At 36.8% G+C, this 25,805-nt stretch overlaps 1 protein-coding gene across 1 annotated transcript in view; it reads left to right on the top strand.

The window, feature by feature from the left end:
- Nucleotides 1-25,805, top strand: part of ZNF804B (zinc finger protein 804B) — a 241,968-nt gene that overhangs the window by 192,321 nt on the left and 23,842 nt on the right. The window contains exon 3 of the mRNA XM_087758916.1: nucleotides 16,241-16,384. Within this exon, the coding sequence (XP_087615042.1) occupies nucleotides 16,241-16,384 (144 nt within the window). The remainder of the gene's footprint in view (nucleotides 1-16,240; nucleotides 16,385-25,805) is intronic.

Genomic DNA, 25,805 nt, shown 5'->3' with positions numbered 1-25,805 from the left:
AGCCCTTGCCTTCCTCCAGTAGCTTTGAAAACCTTCTTCATAATCTGCACACTGACATTCATTGTAAATGGAATTCATCCCAGTGCAGAGCAATAGTCAAGCTCCTAATTTTTGCCCAAGGGAGTGCAGAGAATCACAAGCAGGTTTTCTATGCAAGGTTGAATTTAATCCAAAATTAGACACCAGTGTCACATCATTACATTTCAGGGCAATACAACTAATTATTAAATGCAGGATCAGAGGAGAAATGAGGTGGCTTCAGAAAATGTCTTGGTGAGCAATTGGTGAAAAAAAAGATTTTTTTTGTTAGATACATGATAAATTTGTGGGCAGAAATATAATTTCTCAATAAAGTAATATACGAAATGAGCTGGATTTGTGCCTGTTGTATGAATATCTTGTTTGCTTTGTCACTTTAGTTTTCCATTATTTTATTGTATCCTGACTCCTTTTTTGTTTATGGGAAATATAAGCATGACATTAATTTCATTATCCTATTCTGCATGCAAGCATGTAGTACATTTGCAAATGAAGAAGTGGTAAGGAGAAGCAAATTCAGTAAGAGGGTTTATTATGCATGCATAACCAAGCAAGTGCTTGTTTTAGAACAGTACATCTTGAACAGTTGAGATAAGGATTGCCAGGATTTAAGCATGAGTTGTATGAATAGAAATTTTTAAAAAGTAGCTACTATAGAAATTACCTCGATTCATTGACCTCTGCAAGTTTCATCTTGAGTAGCACCACAAATTTTGATATTCATTATTAGACTGAGTTAAAATCTGAAACAGAGAAACAAGGGACAAATGTGGGTATTATTAAAATATGTAACTTGTCATAAACTCTCGTTATTGTAAGTAGCCTCCTCTTTTATGACATCTTAAATAAAAATAAAGAAAACAGCAAAAAGATGTTTTTCAGCACTAACTGTAAAAGCAGAAATCTTGAGAACAAGAATTTTGTACTTTCAAACTAATCTAAAATACTTGTTCCAGTAAAATCTGCACTTTACTGTAAATTCCAAGGTGTTAATACCATGCAGGAAGTGATGGAGCCATAGGTTTACTTGAAGTGATTCGTGAAAGTGCAGCTTATTAGCAGAGCCAAGCTGGTAGCAGAGATAGTAGTAACACTATTTCTCCTTATGGCATAGTATAATGTTGTAACGTTATTTAGATTTAGTGATGACAACTTCTGTTTCCTGTAAAGTCACACTTATGTGTCTGAGCTCTGGTTTTAGTTCATAATGCAGGTGGCGCATCCTAAGTGACACGATGCTATATGAAGGATACTAATGTAGAATTTAATAATAAAATTTTTAATTCAGAAACTTGGATGTGTAATGGGATATTGTGACTTGAAATATCGGTAACCATTTCACACAATATATTTCTATATTTTATTACAGTTATGTTATATTATATATAATAATATAATATAATAATTTAAAATAGTAACAGTGTAGTAAAACCAATACTGGTAATATTATATTTTTTGATATTATATTAATATTTGCATTAACTTGATATTACATAGAGCATTATTTTTTATTATATTACTGTACTAATGATGTAACAGTGTAATAATATAATGTATGTAATATGTATAATACATTAGATGGAACTATAGTATAGTTTCGTAGTTACACTGTATATACTATACTACATACACTATACATACTATATAAACTAAACAGACAGAAAGGTTGAAGCATGTATATAAATACGCTGTTTGGTTTTTTTTTTCACCTAGGTAATTAGTATGAAGTTTGTCTTTCTTTTATTTTCCATGGTTATATTTTCTCATTTCTCATTTTCTCCTGTGCCTTGTAATTTGTTCCTTTATTTTCCAACCATCTTCATCGTCTTTGTCATATTTTTCCATGCTTTCTAGATATCCTCCCTCACTAAAATTATTGAAGATGTAGTCATGCAGTTCACTGGGCTAAGGCTGGAACATGGGCTGCTATTTCTGGCACAACTGCAAAACTGCAGGGAAATCTTATTCATGTCATCTCACTGCTTGGTTTCACTTTTTCCATAGTGCTAGAAGCATATAGTGTTCTACTGAGCTCCTCTGTCCTCCTAGTGATTAGAAAAGGGATGTGAATAAATGCAGTGCCATGCTCCCAACTTGATAAGAAAGTTGTTTACCTTGTGTGGGCAAGACATGAAAGAGGGGCCAACAACTTTGTGAGGAATTGCTTAGCTATTTAACTTCAGGAAGGCATCAGAATCCCTGAAGGAACGACGCATAAAGCTCCATTTTCTTTCTTGGCATTTCCTAATACCATCTCATTAAACATGCTGGATTTATGCTGGGGTCACAACAGGCAGTTGTGATGCCTAATTCAGTTCTACAGATTCCAGTATGCAGCAAGGTGCCTATAAGTTCAATGCTGCCAAGTTGAGTATGGTGAAGCCAAAGTCCTAACCCTGCATTCAGTGTGGGAGACAGTCAGGCTTCAGAATGATGTTTTGAATATCAAATATAAGCTTATGCAACCATATGACAAATAGACTTATAGATGAAGACAGAGATGTCCATATAAATCAGATATGGACGTAGTTGCTTTTTTATTTCCTTCTATAAAACATATACAGTAATTCCAGCAAAACTTGTCAGAGTTGTTCTACTAGAACAGAATAGGTTATTTTGTATATACAAAAGTATCTTGTACTGAATTCATAACTAGAATTTACTATACAGAGGTCACTGAATATGGTTGCGTCCAGCATTTAAGAGCTGTGTTCCTCTCAAATGGGGAAAAAGAAAATTTGCAGGACAGCAATAACTGCTACTATGAAGTTTGACTCTCACCTGGTCACCCTTGTCATGATGCAAATGAAGGCCTGATTGTTTTTAAATCACTATAGACTTGCTTCCCAAATGGTTTAGTCATAGCCCTAATGAATCGAGTCAGAACTTCTGCTTTAGTAATTTCATAGAGCATAGTACTTGTATTAAAAAGGCAGGAGAATATCTCTAAATACAGGCAATGAGACCTGGCAAAAATACTGTTCCCTGGACATTTCTACAGTGCGTTTGTGTTATTCCCCACGTGGGGGGGGGGGGGGGGTTGCGAATGCTTGCACTACTGAGAGTGCACGTCCCATCAGACAGCTATTGATATTAGCGTGAGCCAGCTCAGAAGAATCCAGCTTCACATTAACACATCAAATCTCCTAACGGCCAATTTTCTGTTGGGTTTCTCTAACGGTATATTGACAGTGTAACGGAAAGCTGCTCAGGGATGAAAGTTAGACCAAAATCACCAGTGATGGAAATGTACCAGAATAAGTTGCTTTAAAACAAAATGTAAGCAGTGAAGTGTCAATGGGATGTACACAAAATAATGAGGTTTAGAGACAGGCAGTGCAAATTTTGTGCAGAAGGGAAGTAATTAACAGAAGAACACTATATAAAATAGCTTCCCTAAACTTATTAATATACTTGCTATGCACAGCTTCTTTTCCTGCCCATCCACATTAACTCTTTGTTAACCTTTTCATTCATACTTAAGTACCAACTCAGTCTGAGTTATCCAATAGTTTAAAAAATACATTCGTATTGATTACAGGCATATACATGACGTTACACAAAACACTGAATGTGGCCCCTGGACACTGTCATGCTGTAGCCGTTCAGTGGTCTCAGTGTATTAGAGGACTACGTTGCTGCTACAATCATAGAATCATAGAATATCTCGAGTTGGAAGGGACCCATAAGGATCCTGCTCCTTGCAAGACTACCTAAAACTAAACCATATGACTAAGAGCATCGTCCAGACAGAAATTACTGTTTGTTTGCTTCTGCTTTTGCACATACAGTTATGTAACCAAATATTATTCTAGTGAAGTCAGCGGCAAGCCAGTGAGATTATAAGCAGGTTTTTTGTTTCTTGTATTTTATTCAAAAACAGGCAGTTTACTATGTGGGTTTTAAATACTGGAAGGAAATGTCTCATCATTAATTCAATGAGTTGTCTATTTTAATTAGAACAAGAATTACAGAGTTCACATACTTTTATTCATATTCATTAAGGAAATGCACTGTTAAATCCGTTGTCTAATAAGATTGTGCACTGTTTTATAACACAGGTGGTTGTGCTAGCAGGTTATCTAAAATCAAAGTTACAAAGTACTTCTGTTCACTAATGTAACATTAAAATCATTAAACATTCAATGCAGAATCATGGTTCAAAAATAAAGAAGAATCCAGAGAGTCCGTAATGGATATAAATTCAGTCTGTTTTTAAGAAGATTCACTCTTAAGAAATGCGACCTAGTAAGGCAGGAAATTTAATGATGGTACTCTTGGAGCTGAGAACTCCTCATTTGTATTTATAATAGGTGATGGTGAAGCCAGAAATATTCTTTCAAGTTGAGAGATACCAGCCTAGCTAATTTTTCTGAAATCAAGAACCTCTAATGTTGCACTATGTTCAGTAAATTCATGGGATTAATTGACACCCCAGGAGGCCTTGTGAAACAGCATCAAGCTGTAATCAGCCACTTGAGCTGTTGTCTCAGGAAGCCTCGGGTCTCTGCGGCAGCACTAGAAGTGCTCGTTAAGTCTGGGTAATGTATTCCCAACCAAGTACTTGTGACAGAATTAGCTCTACGTTATACAGCTTATTCCTTTGAGGGGAGATGAGGATGGATCATCTTTTATTTGTTCAACAAAGTACCTATTTAAGATCTTTTGTGCCCCAGACAGACATATTTATTTTAAATTGCATGTTGTATTCTACAATGTTATTCTTAATACCAACAGTCATGTATGGTGAATTCAAGAGCACAATAGATGTTTGCTATCAATTTGGTACCATATTAGTCTGATACTCAAAAATATCACAGCAGAAAAAATGTAGTCTTTGATTATAAAGAGATATTCTTTTCCTTTTCCACATCTTGGGTTTTTTTCAAATCTGCCTCTGCAAGAACATGCTCAGCCTCCCTTTTAATAATTTTAATAATCTTAATAATCTCAGGAAATCCCCCTGGATCTAAATTTTATCTTCTCCTCTGTTTATTTTGTTTTTCCACTTATTATGCTTGTTATAGCTGGGTCTTATGCTCCCATTAGAATCAGCAGCAGAACTTCCATTGACTTCAGCTATGTTGGACTGTGCTAGACCCTAGGTTAGAGACAGAGGTGGTTGCATCTCTGGTTTGTTGTTACACAGTTTCTGGGGAGGGACCTCACCAAGAGGTGAGGACTGGGTGGAGCATTTTAGGCAAACATTTTTAGGTAACCTTCCATGCTCTTTTGCCATATCTCCCTACCCTAGATGAGCGAACAGCAAGAGGAGTTGGTAAGTGGCACCAAGGTGTCCCAACCAACTATGAGCATGGGATTTTCTCCCCACTCCCATGAGGGCCAGGAATTTACATCAATAATATATTCTGACTAAAATTTATTTCTTTTCTATGAATAAGTAAACAAACACATTGCAGACTCGCAGCTGATTAATTAACATCACTACTGACTATACTGCCTGATAAACACAGAAACTGGCAGGTAAGACCAGGGTTCTATCTCTGTCATGGGTTGTAAGTTGAAGGAAAGGGGTGATGAAACAAAAAAAAATACTAGGAAGGAAGTGAACAAAGCCACAAAGTCATGCAGGATCAGCTGTAAGTTGAGCAAGATACCATGGGCTGAAAGGATTCTGCTGCATGCCCCTGGAGTTGACGTACGCTGAACATGGAAACTGTGAAGAATATCACTTGGCACCTGAGTCACATTTACCTACAGCAGTGCTCAGCGTTGCTGCTGAGCCACGACTTCTTGTGTGTCTCCACTCATTTCACTAATGCATTCAGTCCTCCCTGCTGAGGAGACCTCCTCATGCTGAGAATAAAAACTAGTGCTTTATCTTGAAAAGTCTCTCCTAGAGGAAGGTTGGAACTGAAGATGTGATGCAAAAATGTAGACATTGCACAGAGTTTTTGGATTAGTTAACGTTAATTGAATTTTAAGTCTGGAGGTGCTGGACAGAGACTGAATTAATGTCTTCGGTCAATAATTGTTTTCTATAGTCAACAAACGAGTATTCATGTTAATTCTTTAGATATGTCAGTAACTACTGTGTTTTGCTTGTGGACATATTCCTAAGTCATCATACAGAAGTAATTGTGGAAAGTAGTTGTTTCCCTTCACGTGCAGAGGATACTACTGGGCAATTATTCCTGTGTGATGGTTTCTGAGCATGGGATGGCAGAGAGTTTTACTTTGGAAATTGCCATAATGGTGCCATTAATCTGCAAGTCGAGTTCCCTGCTGTATTTAGAAATTAAATGACTTTTAATTGCCAGGTGTGCTGCAGGGTGGGATTCAAGTCACAAGCATTTGGCTAAAACAGAGCTAGAAAAAGCATTCCTTCTTTCTAGCCTTCTACTCTTCCTTCTATCCCTCCTTCCTTCCACCCTCTATTCCACCCTTCCTTTTACCCTCCGTTCCTTCCTATCTTCCTTTCTCTCCCCCTCCCATGCATTTTTTTTTTAATAAGAATGGAAATATTATACTTTCATTTGGCAGATGAATGAAAGGAATTTTTTTTTTACTTTGGCTCAGATCAGTGGAATTGTAGCATGTATAAAACTGCAGAGTTAATAAAAAAAAGTATATAGAATTTTGCAATTCTCATGAACGCATTTGGGGAAGGGCAGAGGAAGAGGGGTATACGTGTGTGTAAATAACCTTCCTCTTTTGGACTTTATAGAGCACTTTGGAATTCTTTCTTTTTCACTTAGGTAACCTCAAGTGCTGAGGAAAGCCAAAGCTTTCCTAAATCAGTGTGTTGGGCTTCTGCTGAAAAAAAATGCAAAAAGGGATGCATGAAAAACTAATGTGCAGAAATACCTTGGTTTCTGGTTAAAAACATGTCATCAAATGCTACACAATGCAATGATGAGGCAGTATTTTATGGGGAAGTTTTAGGAGAAAGTGGACAGTATAGATATAATTCAAAGGCATGATTAGTACTTACCCATAAGACATTTTCCTGAAGTGGATTGCAAATACGCGTAAGATAAGAACATAAATTGACCAATCTGGATTTGCTAAAAGTTTATTAATATTTTATCATAAAATTAACAATTATTCTCTGTTGCTATGAGCAATAGAAACCCACTGATATTAGACATCATGTTGCATCATTTATGATATTGAATTAGTCTACATGAACTGGCTTTAATATTATGGTATCTGCAAAGAAAGAGTCAAACAATATTAAAAGAGAGACGATGTAAATGTTTAATGTTGTTGGTATTAAAGACTATAAAAAGCTGTCTGATATGATTAGCCTGTATTTTATGAAAAAGGCACTTAATAAAAAAAAGGTTCTAACAGCCATGGATGAGTTGCATGATAACTATTCCTGTGCTCATAACAAATGCTGTATTTTCCTACACAGTTGCTACATGATCAATATCATTATTGTAAACTGCTTTCAGCTAACTCAAATATGAAAGACACTGCATATAAGTTAAATTCTGTTGTGTTCTATAGAAGGTTTTAGGTCAAAATGTACAAAGATCTTAAATTATGTCAAGTAGGTTTCATCTGAAAAGAGGTGTCAGACAAAGAAATACAACATCAAACAATCTATTAAATGCAGTGCTGGAACATGCATTGTACTCTAAAAATTGCAATTGGAAAAATGAGAATGGTAAGAGATAAATGGAGGACTAACTCTTCAGATTAATTGATAATACCTCACTCATCAGAAAAGAAGTAAAAGAAATGATCACTTGAGAGGAGGAGAGAGAAAGTAGTATGAAATAGTGAACAAATTGAAGGAATTAACTTTCAATGGAAGGCAGATAATAATGTCACAATCAGATTCACTGAAGGACTCACATTTGTGCAGAGAAGCAGGACTATAAGGAAAAAGTGAGTGATTTTTTTTTTTTTCTTCTGCATAGCAGAACAGTTCTTCTGTCCAACTTAGAAAAAACATTTCTATTCTATCTACATTTTAAGATAGTCATACTGAAATATAATTTCACTGAAGTCTTAGTAGGCAGTCTAGATTTACAGCAGTCACACCAGTCACCATATCCGCAGAGTAGCTGGAAACACTCTGAGATCCTCTATAATTTCCTATCTTTTGAGTCTTACCCATGAGACTCAGAATTTGCTTTTAAATGCCTAGAATATAATCCTAACAGTAATAAAACCACATTCATTTCTACCATTGTCCCAGAAACTATTTCAGCCTCTACAACCGTGTTGCAACCCTGACAGTTCTGATGCCTTTTGTGTTCTCATTTTGTCCTCGAGTCATATCCCTTCATCTTTTTGGGGCTGTTGCTCTAGTTACAAAATGACAACAATTTTTTTTTTCAATGGCAGAGTTAGTATTTGGAAATTGTTATTTAATTACTTCATACTTAGAAAATACCTTCAAAATAATAAGTCAAATGTTAATCATAGCATTAATATAAGACATAGATTAACAATGAAGCTCAGAGATAAAAATCAGGCAGCATCACGTATCATTAAGCAGATTTAGTATAACTGTGGATTTTCCTAAATCTTCAAATCAAATTTAGTTTTCTATTAGCATAGTCAACCAAACCACATCATATATTCCCCTTCATAAATGTATCACGCTCCATCTTAAAATGACACCCCCTACTTCAGTGTGAAGGAAGTTCTTAAGTCTGTTCCACTGATGATGAGAAACCTTCTGGATTCCAGCCTAAATATAATGAAGGCTTTATGTTACGCTTGAGTGTATTTCCCCGTCTCTTTTGGAAATCCCACATTTGCTGTATTCAAATATTATATTTATTTTTTTTACATCTGCATCTCACTAGTTGGTTAATACATGGGAGCAGACCCTTCATCATCTTCTGTTTCAACTGGGGCTTGCCCCAACCCACGTACAGGACCTTGCACTTGTCCTTGTTGAACCTCATGAGGTTCACATGGGTCCACTTCTCGAGCTTGTCCAGGTCCCTCTGAATGGAATCCTGTCCCTCAGATGTGTCAACGACACCACTCAGCTTGGTGTCATCTGCGAATTTGCTGAGGGTGCACTCAGTCACTCTGTCTATGTCACTGATGAAGATATTAAACGATATTGGTCCCAATACAGACCCCTGAGGGACACCACTTGTCACTGATTTCCACTTCATTTTCTGAAATTGGTGATTTAGCTTTCTTTCCTATTTATGTTATTTCCATTCTAGTTCTAATATCTTCTGAGCTGGTTATTTATCCTAGAACTTTTGTTTCTGCACTCTATGTCATTCCAGGCAGTTTTGTTCACTTAAAGAAATTACATTTTGCTAATTACTTCCTTTAAGCTCTTTAAATATATCCCTTTGCAATGAAAAATGATCTAAACTCTCAAATTCACTTTATTATATGGTTATTTTAAAATTAAAATGAACATATGTGATTTTGTATGTAACTTTCAGTTAGGTACCTAATTCTCTTTGCGGGTAAACTCTTGATCACATTTTCAGAAAATCTAATAGATGCAGCAGCTTAAGTTCCACCGATTTCTGAAAATGAGGGGAAAAATGTTTAAGCACATTGAGATGTTTGAAAAATTTCCTCTATATCCACAGCAAAGAACTTTAGTGGCTATATGCTCCATTTATAAATTTGAAAAAGTGTTTAGAAAATCTCAAAGTACAAGTCCCTTGTAAAGTTACCAGAAGCAGCAATGTGTCTTAGAATATAAAAGATTTGCTGAAGATCTGAATAGCTCTGCTGGTGTTTTTCCTTAAATTCATATGTCCTATAAGGCTGATTCCAACCAGCACTGATTTTGATAGTAAATAAGTTAGGAATATAGCTTTATGATTCCTTAAAGTTACAGGCCTCTATCTGTCCTATTAGTTCCAGCAGGTTTGTACTCTGAAAGGCATGTAGGACCTGCTAAAAGCATTGCACTTCTCAGGTCTCAGCATTCTAGTAGCAAATGGAAGTGCATATAATTGAAAATGCTTCAGTAATTGGCTGAGTGTGAAAAATATGAAGATGTATTTATTTGCAGAAGTTAGGAGCTGCCCTCTATATGTCATCTGAGAATGACAGTATTTACTGCTTTTGAAGAAGAAAAAATTCTTTTGCAATAGATAACTCTGTAATTCCTCACTGTAGATCCCACACTGGCAAAAACTATGCATAGAGTTTTCAAGGTGGAGAATGGCAGAACATGTGTGAGGTAAATCAAAATGTTCTGCATTGCTGGCTATTGCACCTGAATAAACGACTTGCTTTTTATTCTGTCTCCACAGCTAAACTTCCCTAACAAATTCTTTAGGTAAGACAGCAGAGTCTTCGCCAGGGAAAAGAAGAGAGCATTCAGAGAAAACTTCACTAATTCAACATCCTGATATTCAGTTGCATACCCTAATATCAGGACATATGTATGGTTCTCAAGTTTCACACTGCACACAAGTACTTTGATTACTTCCTGCATTCTATCACCTGTCTACTGAGTTTTAGACACCTTTTAAAATCTATTTTGCTGTAGGTGCGGAAGAAAAGATATAAGGGCATAACAATTATGTGCAGTTATCCCAAGAATTAGTGAATGAGGAAGAAATGGTGAATGAGCACTCAAAACATAAGTCCTACAGTTGCTGTCGCTACCCATCCATGTGCAGGTCCTGACCATCCAGCGATGTCCTGTACCAGTCCAGGCAGTTCTACAGATTTCACTCAAAAAACACCACTCACAAGTGGTCACATGAATGATCCAATGAAAATATGAATTACAGATTGAAATCTAGTATGCCTAATTTAAGCATGTAACTCACTTCTAAACATCTTATCCCTGCTGTCTTGCTCGAGGATCTCCCAAGTAGGTCTATATCTTTCTCAAATTGTGGGGATCAAAATTGCCTCAAAGTCTACATCTACACTTTTATCTGCCCCAACAAGCAGGCCTAGCTCCTCAGGCCCAGCAATGCAGAAACAAACTGTTAGCCACACTGCATCCCAGGGCAAATAAGTTATGGCCATACTTGGCCTAAGTCTCTTCAGGTCTGTGTGGTACCCTTAGGTAAAATTTTTATATTTGTTTTTATTTCAGTCTGTCTGAAAAAGTGTGAGGGCTATGTTAAAATACTGCCTGGGTAGTTCTTTTGTGGCATGAGGCTGCAGGTGTTTTGATGTCATGCAAGTGTTACTTGCCTTGGGGAAGGCCATGAGATGGGGATGTCTGGGGGAATGCAGTTTGATGGTTGTTAGGAGACTATACAGGGCATGGAGAGCCTGGTGGGTCTCATCCTTGCTACCTGTAGAGTGTGGTCCCTGAACTGAATGTTATTCTAGAACTGCACTCATTTTAATCTCAAAGGGAACTAGCAAGTTTACTCCGAAATGAAAGCCTGAGAATGAACTATCACACATGGAGTGGGGATGATGGAGGGCCAGGTTCCAGGAGCCAAGTTATTTGCTGGTGTAGGTGCATCCAATAGTATTGTACAGCTGACATTTCACCAATACTGAATCAAGTGGAATCATTACCCTCAGCATCTTACATATAACACTGCTATTAACATGTCAGAATGTGATTTGCCTTGACTTTCATTGTTGACTTTCATTTAATTTCTTTTCCACTCTAACCTCCTGGACCTTTTCCCTTGCATTTATGTTTACTCAGCTATTCACCATCTAGTATTGGTGAATGTGATTTCCCCATCCAAAGTGCAGCACTTGACACACATCTTATTGAATTTTATCTTGCTGATTTCAGACAATATCTCAAAATTATTATAGTAATTTTGAATCTTGATCCTGGTCCCTAAAGTATTTGTATGCCCTGTGCTGTTAATTGGCATCATTCATAAATTTCATACATAATCACAGTTCATTTTGTCATCTAAGTCACTAATGAAAATGTACTTAAAATTCTTAGATGTAGACTATAATTCTGTAGCTTATTCATGTGCTTATATTTGTCCTACTTCTTCTTTAACCTCTAGTCTGAGAATCCCCAAGAGGCACCTCAGTAGTTGCATCAGTATTTAATACTTGCATTCATATCTAATCTGGTTCACAGAATTATATTTAAGTTATCAAACTCTAACAACTCTGGTTGCTTATGTCCGCAAAGAGGGAGCAGTCTGTCACTTACAGAGCTCTGCATCAATGTGAATTAGCTGTTCTGTCACTAATTTTGTATTCCAATTTAGAAATAGGTGACCAAAAGTGGGATAACAATGTTATATTTTTCTCATGTTCTATTTACAAGCACTATGCAGTTACTCCACTGTATTTGTAGAAATCCATGGGTTTATAGAAAACTGCCTCTGAAAGTTTTACTGTATGAAGTGACCTACTTTTCACCTCAGTCCATTTGAACATTGCAGATATATTTACTATCAGTTACTGAGGCAGGCAATGTGGAATTGTTTTGTCTAGGTCAGCATACTTTAGTGGCCATGCAGTCTATTAAATATCTCTTACAGACTCTGGATTTAATAAATGATTTCTAATTGACTAGGTGTCAGTGGTAACATTCTAGAAAACTCAGTTACATGGGATTTTTCATTGATTTTCCCTATATTAGAAAATGAAATGTCAGATACCATTAATTGCATTTTCACAATAAGAAGCATACTGCAAAAGTAGCTGCTAAGTGAACACACTTCCAGCCTAATGCGCGATAGAAGTATTCTTTTTAAATTAATCCAATATATAAGCATTTATTACAGTCATGTGCCTTTGTGGGCCAAATTGATGTGAATGTAATTACAGTCTATAATATGGAACCATTTTGCAGGCTTCTAGGAAAAAAATACATTCAGGTATATTCTGCACTCATTTATCCTCATACAGTATACTATTTGCATCTAGCAACATAGAAGGTCGTTAATCCATGGTTTCTAGGAATTCTTACCTACAATGACTGCATCATCTCTGACATCAATTTGCATTTACTGTTGTCCATGGCTCAAAGACAAAACTGCTAAGTTATGTTATCTTATAAGTATACACGTTTACCCAGGCTATATGTCATTAGTAAGTAGCATATGATCCAGAATAAAGTTTATGAGACTGTGACGCACATATTCTTTAACATTGGCGGTCCCCAGTTCAAAATACATTGGTGCATCTTCCCTTCTTTCCTGTGTCTGCATTGGTGTAGTCAGGCGTTCATGATCACATATGTTTTCTACAGATGTAATTCTACAGATTTTCTTCCACGTGATTGCATTTATTATGCCAGAATTGACCACCAGTCTCTTTAGTCCTAGGGAGATGATATTAGCAGTCTGGATGTGAAAATTCATTTGACTATGCACAATTTACTGTAGTGTTAGAAATTCTTATGTCTTTGTAGTGAAAGAAAAATCCATGACCTTTCTAAAGTATGTGATGTAGCATTCAATTTCCCTGCATCTGATCGATAAGCAAGCAGGAAATTATATCTTTTGCCATGGCAGACAAGCATAATTAAGAAATAAGGCAATGGAGGTAGTTGTGATTATCTTAGAATGCACCTGGGAGCTGCCTTGTTGCTATTTTAAAACACCTTTATGCTAAGGGAACTGTATTAATTTCTGCTGAGAAAGATAAAGTTGGCAGTTTGGAATGCTCACGAGCAGCAGTTTCAGTTGTGCTTCACAGAGAGTAATGTGGTGTGTTCACCCTAAACAATTAGGCTTCTCCTTCAGCAGAAGCAAAGATGGAGCAGGCTGTAAACATTTAATTGACAGTTCAGACCCAGAAAAAAAAACCAAAACAAAACAACCAAGAAAACCAATTATGCTTTGGCTGGCTGCCAGTGAGTGCAAAACTTACATTTTTACCAGGTTAGAATAAAAATATGTTGCCCCCAACACTTGACTTCCAGGGAAGACATCTCTGCATAATTAATGCTATTGCATCCACATTCTAATTTATTCATTTTAATTATATTAAGGGCCCGGTGAATAATTAATGCTAGCAAAACAATGGGTCTGAAGCATAAGCTGAGAAGTATCACTTTTTAATGGGCTTTGTAGATTTAAATAACTAATGAAAGCTATTTAACTATTTGATTGCGAGAATATTTCCCTCTGATACAAACAAGTATTAACTACCATCATTGAGCAGCCTCTCAAGTGGAGAAATGTTAACTCAGGCTACCTGTTTTCACAATTGGCCAATCTGAGTATACCAAAATACACAAATCCACCTGAGTCATATGCATGCAGGAAAGAGTTTTATTTGGATATTTTCCCTGTGGGATGGACTGACATGTCATTGGCATCATCTGTAAGATGTAAAATGAAAATTCCAGGCACAAAATTCCTCTTTGACCTCCTGTCTTCAAGCAGGTCAGTTCATGAAAGTTTCATGGGGAGATTTAGAATTTAATATAAAGAAACACAATCTAGAATTCATTATGCCTGAGTTCAGCAATCGAAGAATTAAGGATGTACACAAGGTTAGTAATTTAGAGCCTTGCAGTGGTCAATGGAGAGAGATAGCACCTCTGGAGAGTTTCATCTCATCCTAAAATAGGTTTTTGAAATAGATGGGATTAGTCACCATTTGGCAGTGGCTATCATTTTTCTATTTCTTACATGGGAAGCTTAGGATACTGCCTTAGACCATACACCTAACTTCTAGACAGTCTAGTTTAGGTGAAGTTAATTTCACTAGCAACAGCAGCCTCTAAACTACCATGTGAGAAAGACCTACTGTCACCAACCTGATGGTGTAAACACTAGGGCAGAGCAGAAGGACTCGCAGCACAGAGCTGTCCGAAGCTCAGTGTCACATTGACAAGCAGCACACCTGCTGCTTGGTTGTCTCAGACTCAAAACATGTGACACTCATTAAGAAAGTCCTTCCCACTGTGAAAGGCTCAAAATGTGCATTTGTGTTGCTCTGCTGTGCCCCAAAGCTTGCCTGCACCCTGGTGTGGTCCCTGGAGCAATGGTGGGCAGTGTGATGTGCTAGGAGCGGAGTGTCCCAGATGTGCAATATGTCCTAGGTTTGGTGTGCTCTGAGTTTGTCACACAAAGGGTGGTGAAAGCGTGTAGACAGCAAATGGGACCGACTGCATAGCATGGAAAGCCTGGTGGCAGAAAGTACCCATTTCTTTAGGTGAGTAAGATGACAGAGCAAATGATGAATTAATGCATTCCCTGGCAATATATTACATACACTCAAGCAATATCAACTTGTCAATACAAATATAAAATTAAGTGCTTTTACCAACTTTTTGTTCATGTTTTCTATGTCAGAAGTTTGCTCTTTAAACTCTAATGTAAAATGTTTAAGAAAGTGTCGTAATAATAACAATATAATGAAAGCCTTGTGAAAGAAATAAGGTTGGCAAAGGCTGCTGCCAATTTTGAATATCAGTTCCCTTGTTTAAGTGCATTATTTGGAGCTCAGTAACTTTTGGCTCCTATGTTTTTAGTTTTCTCATTTATCTAATATTATATATTGAAATCAAAGTACTTGACTCTCCAGAGCACCCACCTGAGTCATTAGGGAGACATGGAGGGGGACTATGTAGCAACTAATTGTGTTTTCCCTGTTTTCAGCTGTGTTTGTCTGAGCCTGGACATAAGCTAGTGCTCCTGTCATTAGTTGTGGTCTGTGTTGGGCGGGTGAGAGTTATTTTCAGTTTGGGTGGGCTGGGTGGAGTGTCCTCTTATGCAGACATGGGGAAGGGACTGGGTGGCATGGAAAAGGCTCCTGCTGAGGTGGCTCTGCTCCAGAGAAATCTCAGCTAGCCATAGCCAGCTGCTGCCTGGCCCTGTTGAATATTTCATAGAAGGTAGAAAGTGGAACACAAAAGAAAATCTGCCTTAGTATCAGAGTAAAACTAGTTTCTTTCTTCTGAGCAATAGTACCTGAAAGAGCAGACACGCATTGGTGCAAACTGGGACAGTGCTGTAACAGTTAACAGACTAAATCTGCATACATCCACCTAGTGGCTTATGTCTTCTTCACTGCTCAGGTCTCCTACCCGGGAGCTTGGCAGTGTCCTGACAGTATTCCTTTACAGCTCATTCCTCTCTACTTTTCTTAGTACAGTACCTACAACAAGTAGTAAGAATAGTTATTCAAGAAATACAACTATTTTATCAAACCCAACTTAAGACCAAAACCTCCTTACCATGTACTTTGATACTGGGATGGAGCAAGGTGATCTAGCAGTCCTAGTTGGTCCAGTGTTTTTAATGTGGATGACAAAAATAGCTGCAGAAGCATGAGCTCACGATCTGTAGCAAAGTGTCTTCCTTTGCTTCTGCCTCCGCAGGACTATGCTGAGAAGGAGAAAGCTGCAGCCAAGGCTCTGGAGGATGTGAAGGCTAACTTCTACTGTGAACTGTGTGACAAGCAGTACCACAAACACCAGGAATTTGACAACCACATCAATTCTTACGACCATGCTCACAAGCAGGTAAACCTGACAAATGTCCATGCACGTTACAGTAGTCCATCTTCCTTCCTCGTTGATTGTGGGAGGTTTCTAAATTCACTCAAGTAGAAGACAATTTAACATTTTCGTCTTAAAGATGTTATTTTTCATTAAAATAAAATGTAAAATATTCATTGTTTTAATCTTCACCACAATTTCTTTTAAGCCCCTTTGACTGAAAGATCACTGTCTATAGTTTTAGATAGGTGCTCAATAACAATATTCACACTGAATTTGATATATTCAAATGTGGAATTGCTTATAAACTAGAGGGAGGGGGAAGGATCATTTCCTCAAACATCCAGGTCCTCTTTTGGATGCAGAAGGCATATGACTATGCTGTTTCAAGTGGGTCATGCTATTTCAAGGGCAGAAAAGCAGTTTATTTTTTTAAAAAAGCATGTTTCTGAAGTTGACATCTATGTCTCATAATGTTTCTCAGGGTGGAATACATTTTGCCTTGCACGCAGAACAAAATATAAAATAACAGCTACTTTTGAACAAGATATTGGATTCTTGGGAAAAGATAATAGATGCTAATTGTCATTGGGTTTGTATCAACTTTATCAGATCTATATGTAATAGGTATATCCTACCCATATATACCTATTATCCTTCTATATCGGCCTCCTGCATCCTAGTTTTCCCCCAGTTTTAGCAAAATCCATATTTCAGTTGGCATTATGGAAATAAAATGCAATTAATTCACATAAACACTTCAGAATTTGAAGAAAATTATTTGCAAAGTTCAGGAATGAGCCTTTCTGAACCTCTGATGAACAGATCATATCTGCTAATCTAAGATGTAAGAAGTTAGAACATGTAACAGGATTCCATAGATGTACCTTCTCCTGTTCTTCTACTAGTGCTTACATGCATTACACAGTTCAAGTTCTCATGTATTGTGTGCATTCAAGTTGCCAGGGTATTAGTGTCTTCTGGGTGATCACACTTCTAGGTGCATGGGGGTCAGGAGCTACCTTGCAAATACATGAATCATTTAGAAGCTGCCGGTATTTCTTAGAGAGGACTAGAAATAATAAAGGTGAGTAAAAGAAACAGCACTAAAGGCAAAACTCTTCACCCTCACTGCAAGCAATCTTATTGTCTTTTGCAATATTATAGAGGATGTAAATCAGCCTGGAATTTTCTGTGTGCATCTATCACAGCACTGCCTTAACAAACTGCCTAGTGTCTGCCCAGCCATCCTGCTGAACCATCCTGCTGAACCATCCTGCTGAACCATCCTGCTGAACCATCCTGCTGAACCATCCTGCTGAATTCAAGCAGCCCAGACTCACCTATCCATGGGTATTAATGGGACTCTTTTGGCCCATCACTCCCAAACTAGAGCTAGATTTATCTAATGTATTTATGTATTAAATAAAAATCAATTCATCACATCACCATTCCGTTAATTAATCCATAAAAATGGTTATAATAATAAAAAAATGCTTTTCCAGATCCTAAACATGTGACTCTAATCCCTCTAAATCCCCATTTACTGCACAAAGAATTTTTTTCACCCTTCAGCTGGTTTTTTTACTTGTCAGAAATGTATCTGAATTCAAATGGATCCATTTGTGCCCTTCCCTCTTCACATACTCCCCCTGCAAAGAGCAGCTTATGCAAAATAAAACAGCCTGCTTGATGCACCATCTATGATTGGGTTGTTGGGCAGGGAAGGTTTTGGCAGCTTTCCGTTATAAAAGGGAATGTTTAAGCAATAAAACTCTCTTTAATTTTTAGGTAAATTTAGTTCTTTAAAAGCTGTCAGACATGGTACTGGGAACTACGAGTCTGCATGGAAATGCACAACACATATAGAATATCAACTGGCAGTACAAGCTCACCCTATCCTGCCCTTTCAGATGTAGTTCAGAAGCTCAGTTAGCACAGGATTAGCTAGCTACCCTCCTGATGTGACAGGGTAATTCAGTCTCTTCTCCCCTGTCACTTCTTGACTGCTCAGCCAAGTCAGGGAACAGCATTAGTTTGCCTCTAGGAATAGCGTGAATGTGTCCTTTTCTCTCACTTTTATAGTTGGTCACGGAAAAGCCTTTATTCTTCTTACTTTTATCAGCATAATCTTCGAAGAAAACAAGTTAATTTATGGTTTCCTGTGGTTTTAGTTAGCTTAGTTTCAAAATGTTTGTTCTGGGAGGGATAGTAGCCACCAGAAAAGCTTCTTTCTCCTAAGGTATGTTTTCTGTTTCCCAGCAGAAATTTGAGGGTACCTTTAGTCATCTGCACGGTTATGTTCTAAGTATCATTCTTCTAATGGCGAGTAAATTAAAATGAGGGACTCTTTACATCTCAGTAACAATACAGTGTAGTCCTCCCATGTGATTTCCCATTTAAATGGTACTACTTCGAAATTTGTATTAAAGTGGCAATGCTGTTTAGAGATATAAAGGCAGAAAAAAGGATATTGCCCTGAGTATGCTGTCACAAGCCTTTTGTTTCTTTTCCAGAGGAAACAGATTTTAGTCAAAGAATTATGACTCTAATCTCCCAATATTATGGTTTTATGAAATTAATTTTGTGATCCATTTTCTTATCTATGATTTCAACCAGTTGTTAAAGCAGAAAGTACTGAGTCTTGGACCTAGCAGTTGGCATACCAGCCATTGCCTTCCCTGTCCTCAGGACTGCAAAATGTTATGATGACAATCTACCCTTGTTTGCATAACTGATCTTTCTGCTGTGTTAGGTTATTCTAAAGCAGTATACTCGGAAAGACTTTCTCTCTCTCTCTCTCTCTCTCTCTCTGCATGTTACATACCTTCATACTTATGTATATAAAAATACTATGTATGTATGTGTACATATATACACACATATGCATATAAAGAAAACTTTGACAGAACATCAAAGATCTCCCCGCCTATATCTTAATTATCTTCTGTCACTGTAATGACCCTGAAAGGGCCTAATATGATTTATATATTTTTGAGTAATATTGTCTGAGTATTAAGCAGCTCTTATTTCTTTGGTTGTCTTGACAGCATTAGTCTTAATTAATATTGTCAACATCTTTCCTGATGCACTACTTTATAATAATTTCTGATTGATATTGCCTGTAATTGGAAATCAATTTCTTTCAGTGCAAGGCTGAATAAAGTGAGCTTGGAAAATCTGTTTGAGTGGAAGGCTGCGCCCCCACTCGGCTTTACCTGAGCTCTCTGTTGCTAAGCCTGATACTTAACAAGGCTGGGGCTAGAGCATGGGTGACTTTCCTGAGAGCATCTAATCTTTCATCACTGTATAGCCCTGTGTGTACGTGTCTCATTGGCCCAGCACATACCAGCTAACCCACTTGAAATCAACAGCTTTTTTCCTCTGTGCTTTTCCTTTGCTATGGAATCTATGACTTTATAAAGTCCTGGGCAGCGGTCATGGGCAGTAGCACACTTGATAAATCTGCAGTATCTCTCATCAAGCATCAAGGTGAACGATGCTTGCTATCACTTGCTCACCGTGTTCTCCGCAACAAAAGTTAACTGCATCAGAACTGATTACCTTGGCACTGTTGAAACTATCTGAACACTGAAAAGGATAAGGGTCCTGGTGTGAATTCATTCAAAAGTGATTAGTATATAGATAATTAATATAGGCTGCTGCCTGAAAATGTAATATATGTGGATGTATGTTACATGATAAGCTGAAAATAATATGGAAGTACAGATTTTTTAACAGGATTGTTAAGTCACGTGCATCTATAAAAGGAAGCCAAACCTGAGCAGAGATGTCTATTTGGTTAACATTATTAAATGGAATCTTTTAATACCTCCAGGTCATGCATAGCATTCATCCATTCAGCTAATGTCGAAGTAGTTGGAGCTTTCAATTTTTGTATAAATAATCCTTAGCAATCAACAAGGCTTTTAGATGTCAGCAAGGAGAAAATCGTAAATCTGTTCCATGTACTGCAATATAATAATTGTAATGATGATAATAATAATAGAAATAAGCAGCAAAGAAAAACAAGACTGTATTGCCATCTTGGGGTTTCTGATGACAAAACAAGTCTTTTAGTTTTGTCAAAATTTAGCCATACAGTTAAATACATCACATTCTCTCATATGAAAAAATAAAAAAAAAATAAAATCTAAATTTTAGTGTTCTTGAAGCAGGCAGCACTGTATAAGTAGGTGAACAGAACTTTCAGTCTACACTAGTTCACATGCATATACCTGTATCTTAGTATTTAAATCCATGCATACCAGCACTTGGCTATATTTTTTGCATGAAAGTCTGATTTAGTGTGTACAGCTGTGGGCACTTGCCGTTAAGCCTTTATGGTGCTTGTGGATTTAAACTCTAATTCAGGCAGAGATTTAGCTCCTGTTAAACATCAAGGCTAGCAAATATGCTTACATTTTAGCTAGCATTGCCTCTACCACCTAGAAAATGCACAGATAAGTGAACAAAGAGAAAGCTCCAGGAATGAGTGTAATGCTGAGATCTTGTTTGTTCATCTTTAGGGTGTTTTTTCCAGCATCTGCATGTTTATTGGAGGAAAAGTAAGTAAAAGCCCTGTATTTTGGCTCTAAGGTACACCTCGCCTATTACCCAAACAATTTTCATTTGGAGGAAAAGAAACTGGTTTGGCAATATCTGAGAGATTTCACCTTGGGATCTGGGAAATCAGGCAAACACAGCAACACCAAGAAACCTTCTTCTGGACAAAGTATCATCTATTTAGCTGCAAGAACACACTAATGAAACAGAAAGGGCTACACCAGCATGAGGGTCCACTACTGTGCGTGCTTGTGTAGTGTCTGCTTTTTTCCCTTGATATATAGGTGGACCCACTGTCCCTCTTGTACTCCCACATGGACAAGGCTAACATCCTTCTCTGCAGCCCCTGCTTCTGTTTCTCTGCATCAGGACACCAGCCATTAAGAAGGGCCTGCTTTTTTAGGGCCAGGTTTTGTGCATGAGGTCTGTACTGTCTTTGGCCTCCCCAGAAAATGACCTGAATGGCAAAAGACCTCAGCATTTCTTGCTGTCAGTTAGCGAGAGGTGCTGTCTGCAGCCATCAGCATTCTGCTCCTGTAACCTCAGAAAAATCTCCTTGGTTTGATGCTTGTTAAGAAATACTTGGATACTTTTAATAAAATTTTCACATTCATCACATCCCTAGTAAGAACGACAGAACCAGAATTGTATTAAAGACAAAAGAAAAGGAGTCAAGCAAGAGAAACAGTAATATGATGTTAGATTCCCTCAAACAGCTAGTTTATAAGTGGACTTGAAGTGATAAAGGAATTTTGTATGTGTCGTTGTTATTGTCCTCCTATTTTTAGGTACCAATAGATTGCTGTGCTAAAAAGCAGCTATCATATACACAAATTGTTATGTGTGTGCAATTTGGAGGGTGTAAATTTTGGCCCAGTCCTGAAAACAATAGTGAACTTTCTAAAATGTATGCCTATAAGCAGCCCCACAAAAATAAATGAAAATATTCAAATTCATAAAATGAAGTATGCTCAGATGTTTTACAAGAGAGGGGTTTTAGAGATGAAGGTTATTACTTATTATTTTTTTCCATCTTCAGAACATTTACGATAAGTATCTCTAGTCAGATTAGATGCTTCTGACACATAAATCAAAATACTGAAAGTATGATTCAATATGGTCAACAGATTCTCAGATTTTTCCACAAATTATTCTTTAATTTCAGTGAAATGCCCATTTATTTTAGCTTCAGGCAAATCTATTACCAGTTTATGTTTTAACTGTCACCATTAGACAACTATTTAGAATGATCATCTGTGTCTGTATACCCTTTGCCAGACACTTCTGCTTCATCACAATATTTGTTTTCTCTTGAATTTTGGGGGTTTTGATGCCAAGGAGTTCTTAACTGTTATTTTATTCATTATTCTACAATACACATACCAATTCAATTTTCCCTGCTCTTTCCTTTTAAGCACATCATTCTCTTCCCTTGGAAACAATATACTCTTTACATTTCTGGCATAAGTCTTGTTTTCTTTCATGTGAAAACCAAAGCTAAAAGAAAGATTTCATTTCTGTAGTCTATCCTATCATTTTGGTATCTTTTTGCCTTAAAGACACACTTTTGTCTTGCTCATTCTGAAACCAGTGATTTTCTTATTGTTGGTTATGCTTATGACATTCTCTAATTTCTGTTATAGCTTCACACTTTCTTAGCTTTTCATCATATATTGATTTTGCAGTGTGTGTTCTTGTTCATACTCCCCCAAATTACTTCCACTCTGACTGTAGCTGTTCCTGAAAAGCACGTTTTTGATAATTTCTTGCTGAATAGTTTTCATTTGCTCACACTGCCTTTCCCAGAATTAACTTTAAAAGTTCTTCTCATTCTTTCAAAATTTGTTCCTGTGAATTAACTCCTTTTACTCATCCTTTTTGCTCCTAAATTAGTTTTGATTACAAACTAGATTATCCCATGGTTTCTACTGGATTGTTAGATACAGAACTGACTGTGGTGCTTATAATTAAGGTTTCCAAACATTTTGTATTTTAAGACCCAGGTTTCTGTTGCTCTCAGAGATTGGGCTGAAATTTTCTTTCTGGATCCCAAGCTTTACTAAATTACAGTAAAAATATATAGTATTTGCAAAGTCAAGAATAAGGAAGTGATAAGGCACCAGAATCAATACTGTTTGGACAACATAATCTGATACTTTTATATATATGCTCTTTAATAAAATCTTTAATTGCAGGTTGCATGTTGTTTTCGCTAAGGAAAACTCCCTGGCTCAGTACTGAAGATGGACCGTACTTGAGGAATGAATCTATCTTACGCAGGGGATGAAGCTGTTGGCTACAAAAGAACTGATGATGTGAAATGAGGGGGAAAGAGAAGGAGAAGAAGTGGGTTTAGGAAGTAATTATGGGAGTAGGTGTAATGAACAGAGAGAGACAGAAATTGCAAGAACAGAAAAGCATGGAAGTATCAGTCTGAAATAAGAAGACAATGAAAGGTGTGTACAAGAGAGGGAGAGAAAGGAGTTACAAGAGGAAGGACCTGGAGAAATAATCCATAAATAAGGGGGAATATCAGGATAAAGCACAGTAGGAGACTGTCAATGTCAGCCGATTAGAGCCACCAATGTCTAAGCTGTTCCACTTAGAGCTGAAGAACTGAGTGAATCAACTAGATAGGCTATATGAAAATCACATTTTACAATTCTAATTCTGTTAACAAGAATACCACAGATATTATATTGGCACAAAATGTTGTATTGAAAATAATACAAAGGACTTACACAACATAAAAAATGGCTGGGGTCTGGAAAAAAGCAAAGAATGAAATATATAATGCTGTTGCTCATATACAATTCCATCTTTTACCACTGATAGATAATATAAGACCAAAATACTCTATTTTCTTGGCCTGAATGCTTCTTTCTGTTATTTAGAAATAGAGGAATCCTGCCATTCTAAAAGCATGTTTGCATCACAGCTGCTGTGCTTCAAAGTACCTGCAATCCAGCATCTTCGAAATGCTGAAGTAGCAGTGCAGTGAAACAGACAATCAGGTTGTGTCACATCACAGAAACTAATGTAAATAAAGGTAACATAAAGCAATACACGATGACATCAGCATTTAAGCAAAGCAGTAGTGTACAGCATATGAGCAAAAGCAGGGTGTAAACAATATGATAATTCTGTGGCATCACTGTACTAAGAACATTTATTTTGCCTTAATCTTGATCTCAAAGTGAATGCTTAGTTTATAATATCATGCAATATTTTCTTAAATGTTGTGAGGGGAGGCTTGTATTTATAGCTATGCTACACAGAGATGCTTCAATTGCACACTACAGCAAGTGCAGGTACCAGAGTAGCTCTGGAGCAGCAGAAGCAACATTATCAAATACCACTGAGCACACTACAGTGATTGAGCGTGACTCGAGGCAACAGATTCCAAAGAAATGTCACCAGAAACAATTCTTTATTTTAAACTTATAAATCTGTGCAGGTCAGTGGGCCTTATTAAGAACTGCTGAACCTGCTGCCCTGCCAATGCTTTGCTGCTTTCTTATTACTCAGTGATAAAGTAAATAAATTGGCAGTATTCATCCTTTTTAAATTGCATGTTGCTTAGAATAATGAGATTCCTTTCATCATTAGCCCTCAAAAAAACCTTATTGCAAATAATGCAGAGCTTCTTTTAAATTCAGTGTCTTGATAAGCTAAATTGTTAAATGCTAGATACTATGGAATTGCATTTGGTGTTCTTTAGAACAAATGCTAATTAACATGTAAATTAGCAATTTAACCCTCTTTAAATTGGAAAAAAACCCCATGGGACACCTAATTTCATAGTTGTTAATGATGGTCCAATGACTGTAAGTTATTTCTTAAGTATTTCATTATATAAGGAATTACAGAAGTGTATTATCAGATTTTGGCATTTAAGGCATAGCAATAACCAGAATGTCAGTTAGAGGAAGTGCTCTTCATTAATGCCTGTGTTATTGTCCTTTCCATTCTTCTCAGGGGGTACACTTTTTAATTACTAAAGTTTTACACTAATTTTTCAAGCAGGAGGAATGGTTGATGCAGTGTAATGGATGGCTTATTCAAATAAGCAAGGAATCTGAAGGATTAGATTTGTGAAAAAAAAGATGATGCCAAACCACAGACAAATATGAAATTCTGCCCCAAAATATCAGCTTAGGATTTAATTTTGTACAATAATTCCCCACTGAGAACATGAAGAAACATATTCTTATTTAATTATATTTAGAGAAAAAGTGCAGTAAATCTGGTTGAAACTCAGCATCTCTGGTTCAAATAGTTTTCCTTTTTTTCCAAACATTTCTTCCATTTCAAATATGGATAAAGAAAAAATTCTCAAAAACAAATTAATTAAAACATTCTGTTATGACTGATTTAACATGGCAATTGCAATGTAAATTCAATAAATTTTGAAAGAAAATACTTTCTGAAACATTCTGTTCAAATAAAATGTAGTTTTGAGCTAGTCATACTTCTTTTTCATACAGTGTAAAAAGGAGTGATTAAAATCAACATATTCCTCTTGGTTCTCATTTCTGAAATGCTAATACATGCAGTACAGAGGATATTACTTAATAAAATTGGATAGATATGGAGAACCTAAATATTTATGTTTAAATTATTATTCCCATTTTCAGTTAATCTTTAGGGCAGTCAGGCTAGAGTTGTGCCTGTACTGTTTAATGAACAAGATAAGTTATATTGGGCGTTGCTGTCCTTTTTTTAAATGTCTGTGTTCAGATGTCTTTTCCACTTTTTAAATACCAGTAATAAGGCCAGAAGAAGCAGAATATACAACGCGTTTTCTACCTACTTCTATGTAAAATGTTACTGTTCATGCAAAAATGTCCGTTCACTATGAACTAATAAGAACTGGGCA

The sequence above is a fragment of the Nipponia nippon genome, unplaced genomic scaffold, assembly GCF_047370975.1.
Source record: "Nipponia nippon isolate SJK-2023a ecotype South Korea unplaced genomic scaffold, ASM4737097v1 scaffold_1, whole genome shotgun sequence".
NCBI classification, from domain to species: Eukaryota; Metazoa; Chordata; class Aves; order Pelecaniformes; family Threskiornithidae; genus Nipponia; species Nipponia nippon.
The sequence above is the reverse complement of the archived record's forward strand: the minus strand, read 5'-3'. Positions and strand labels throughout refer to the sequence as shown.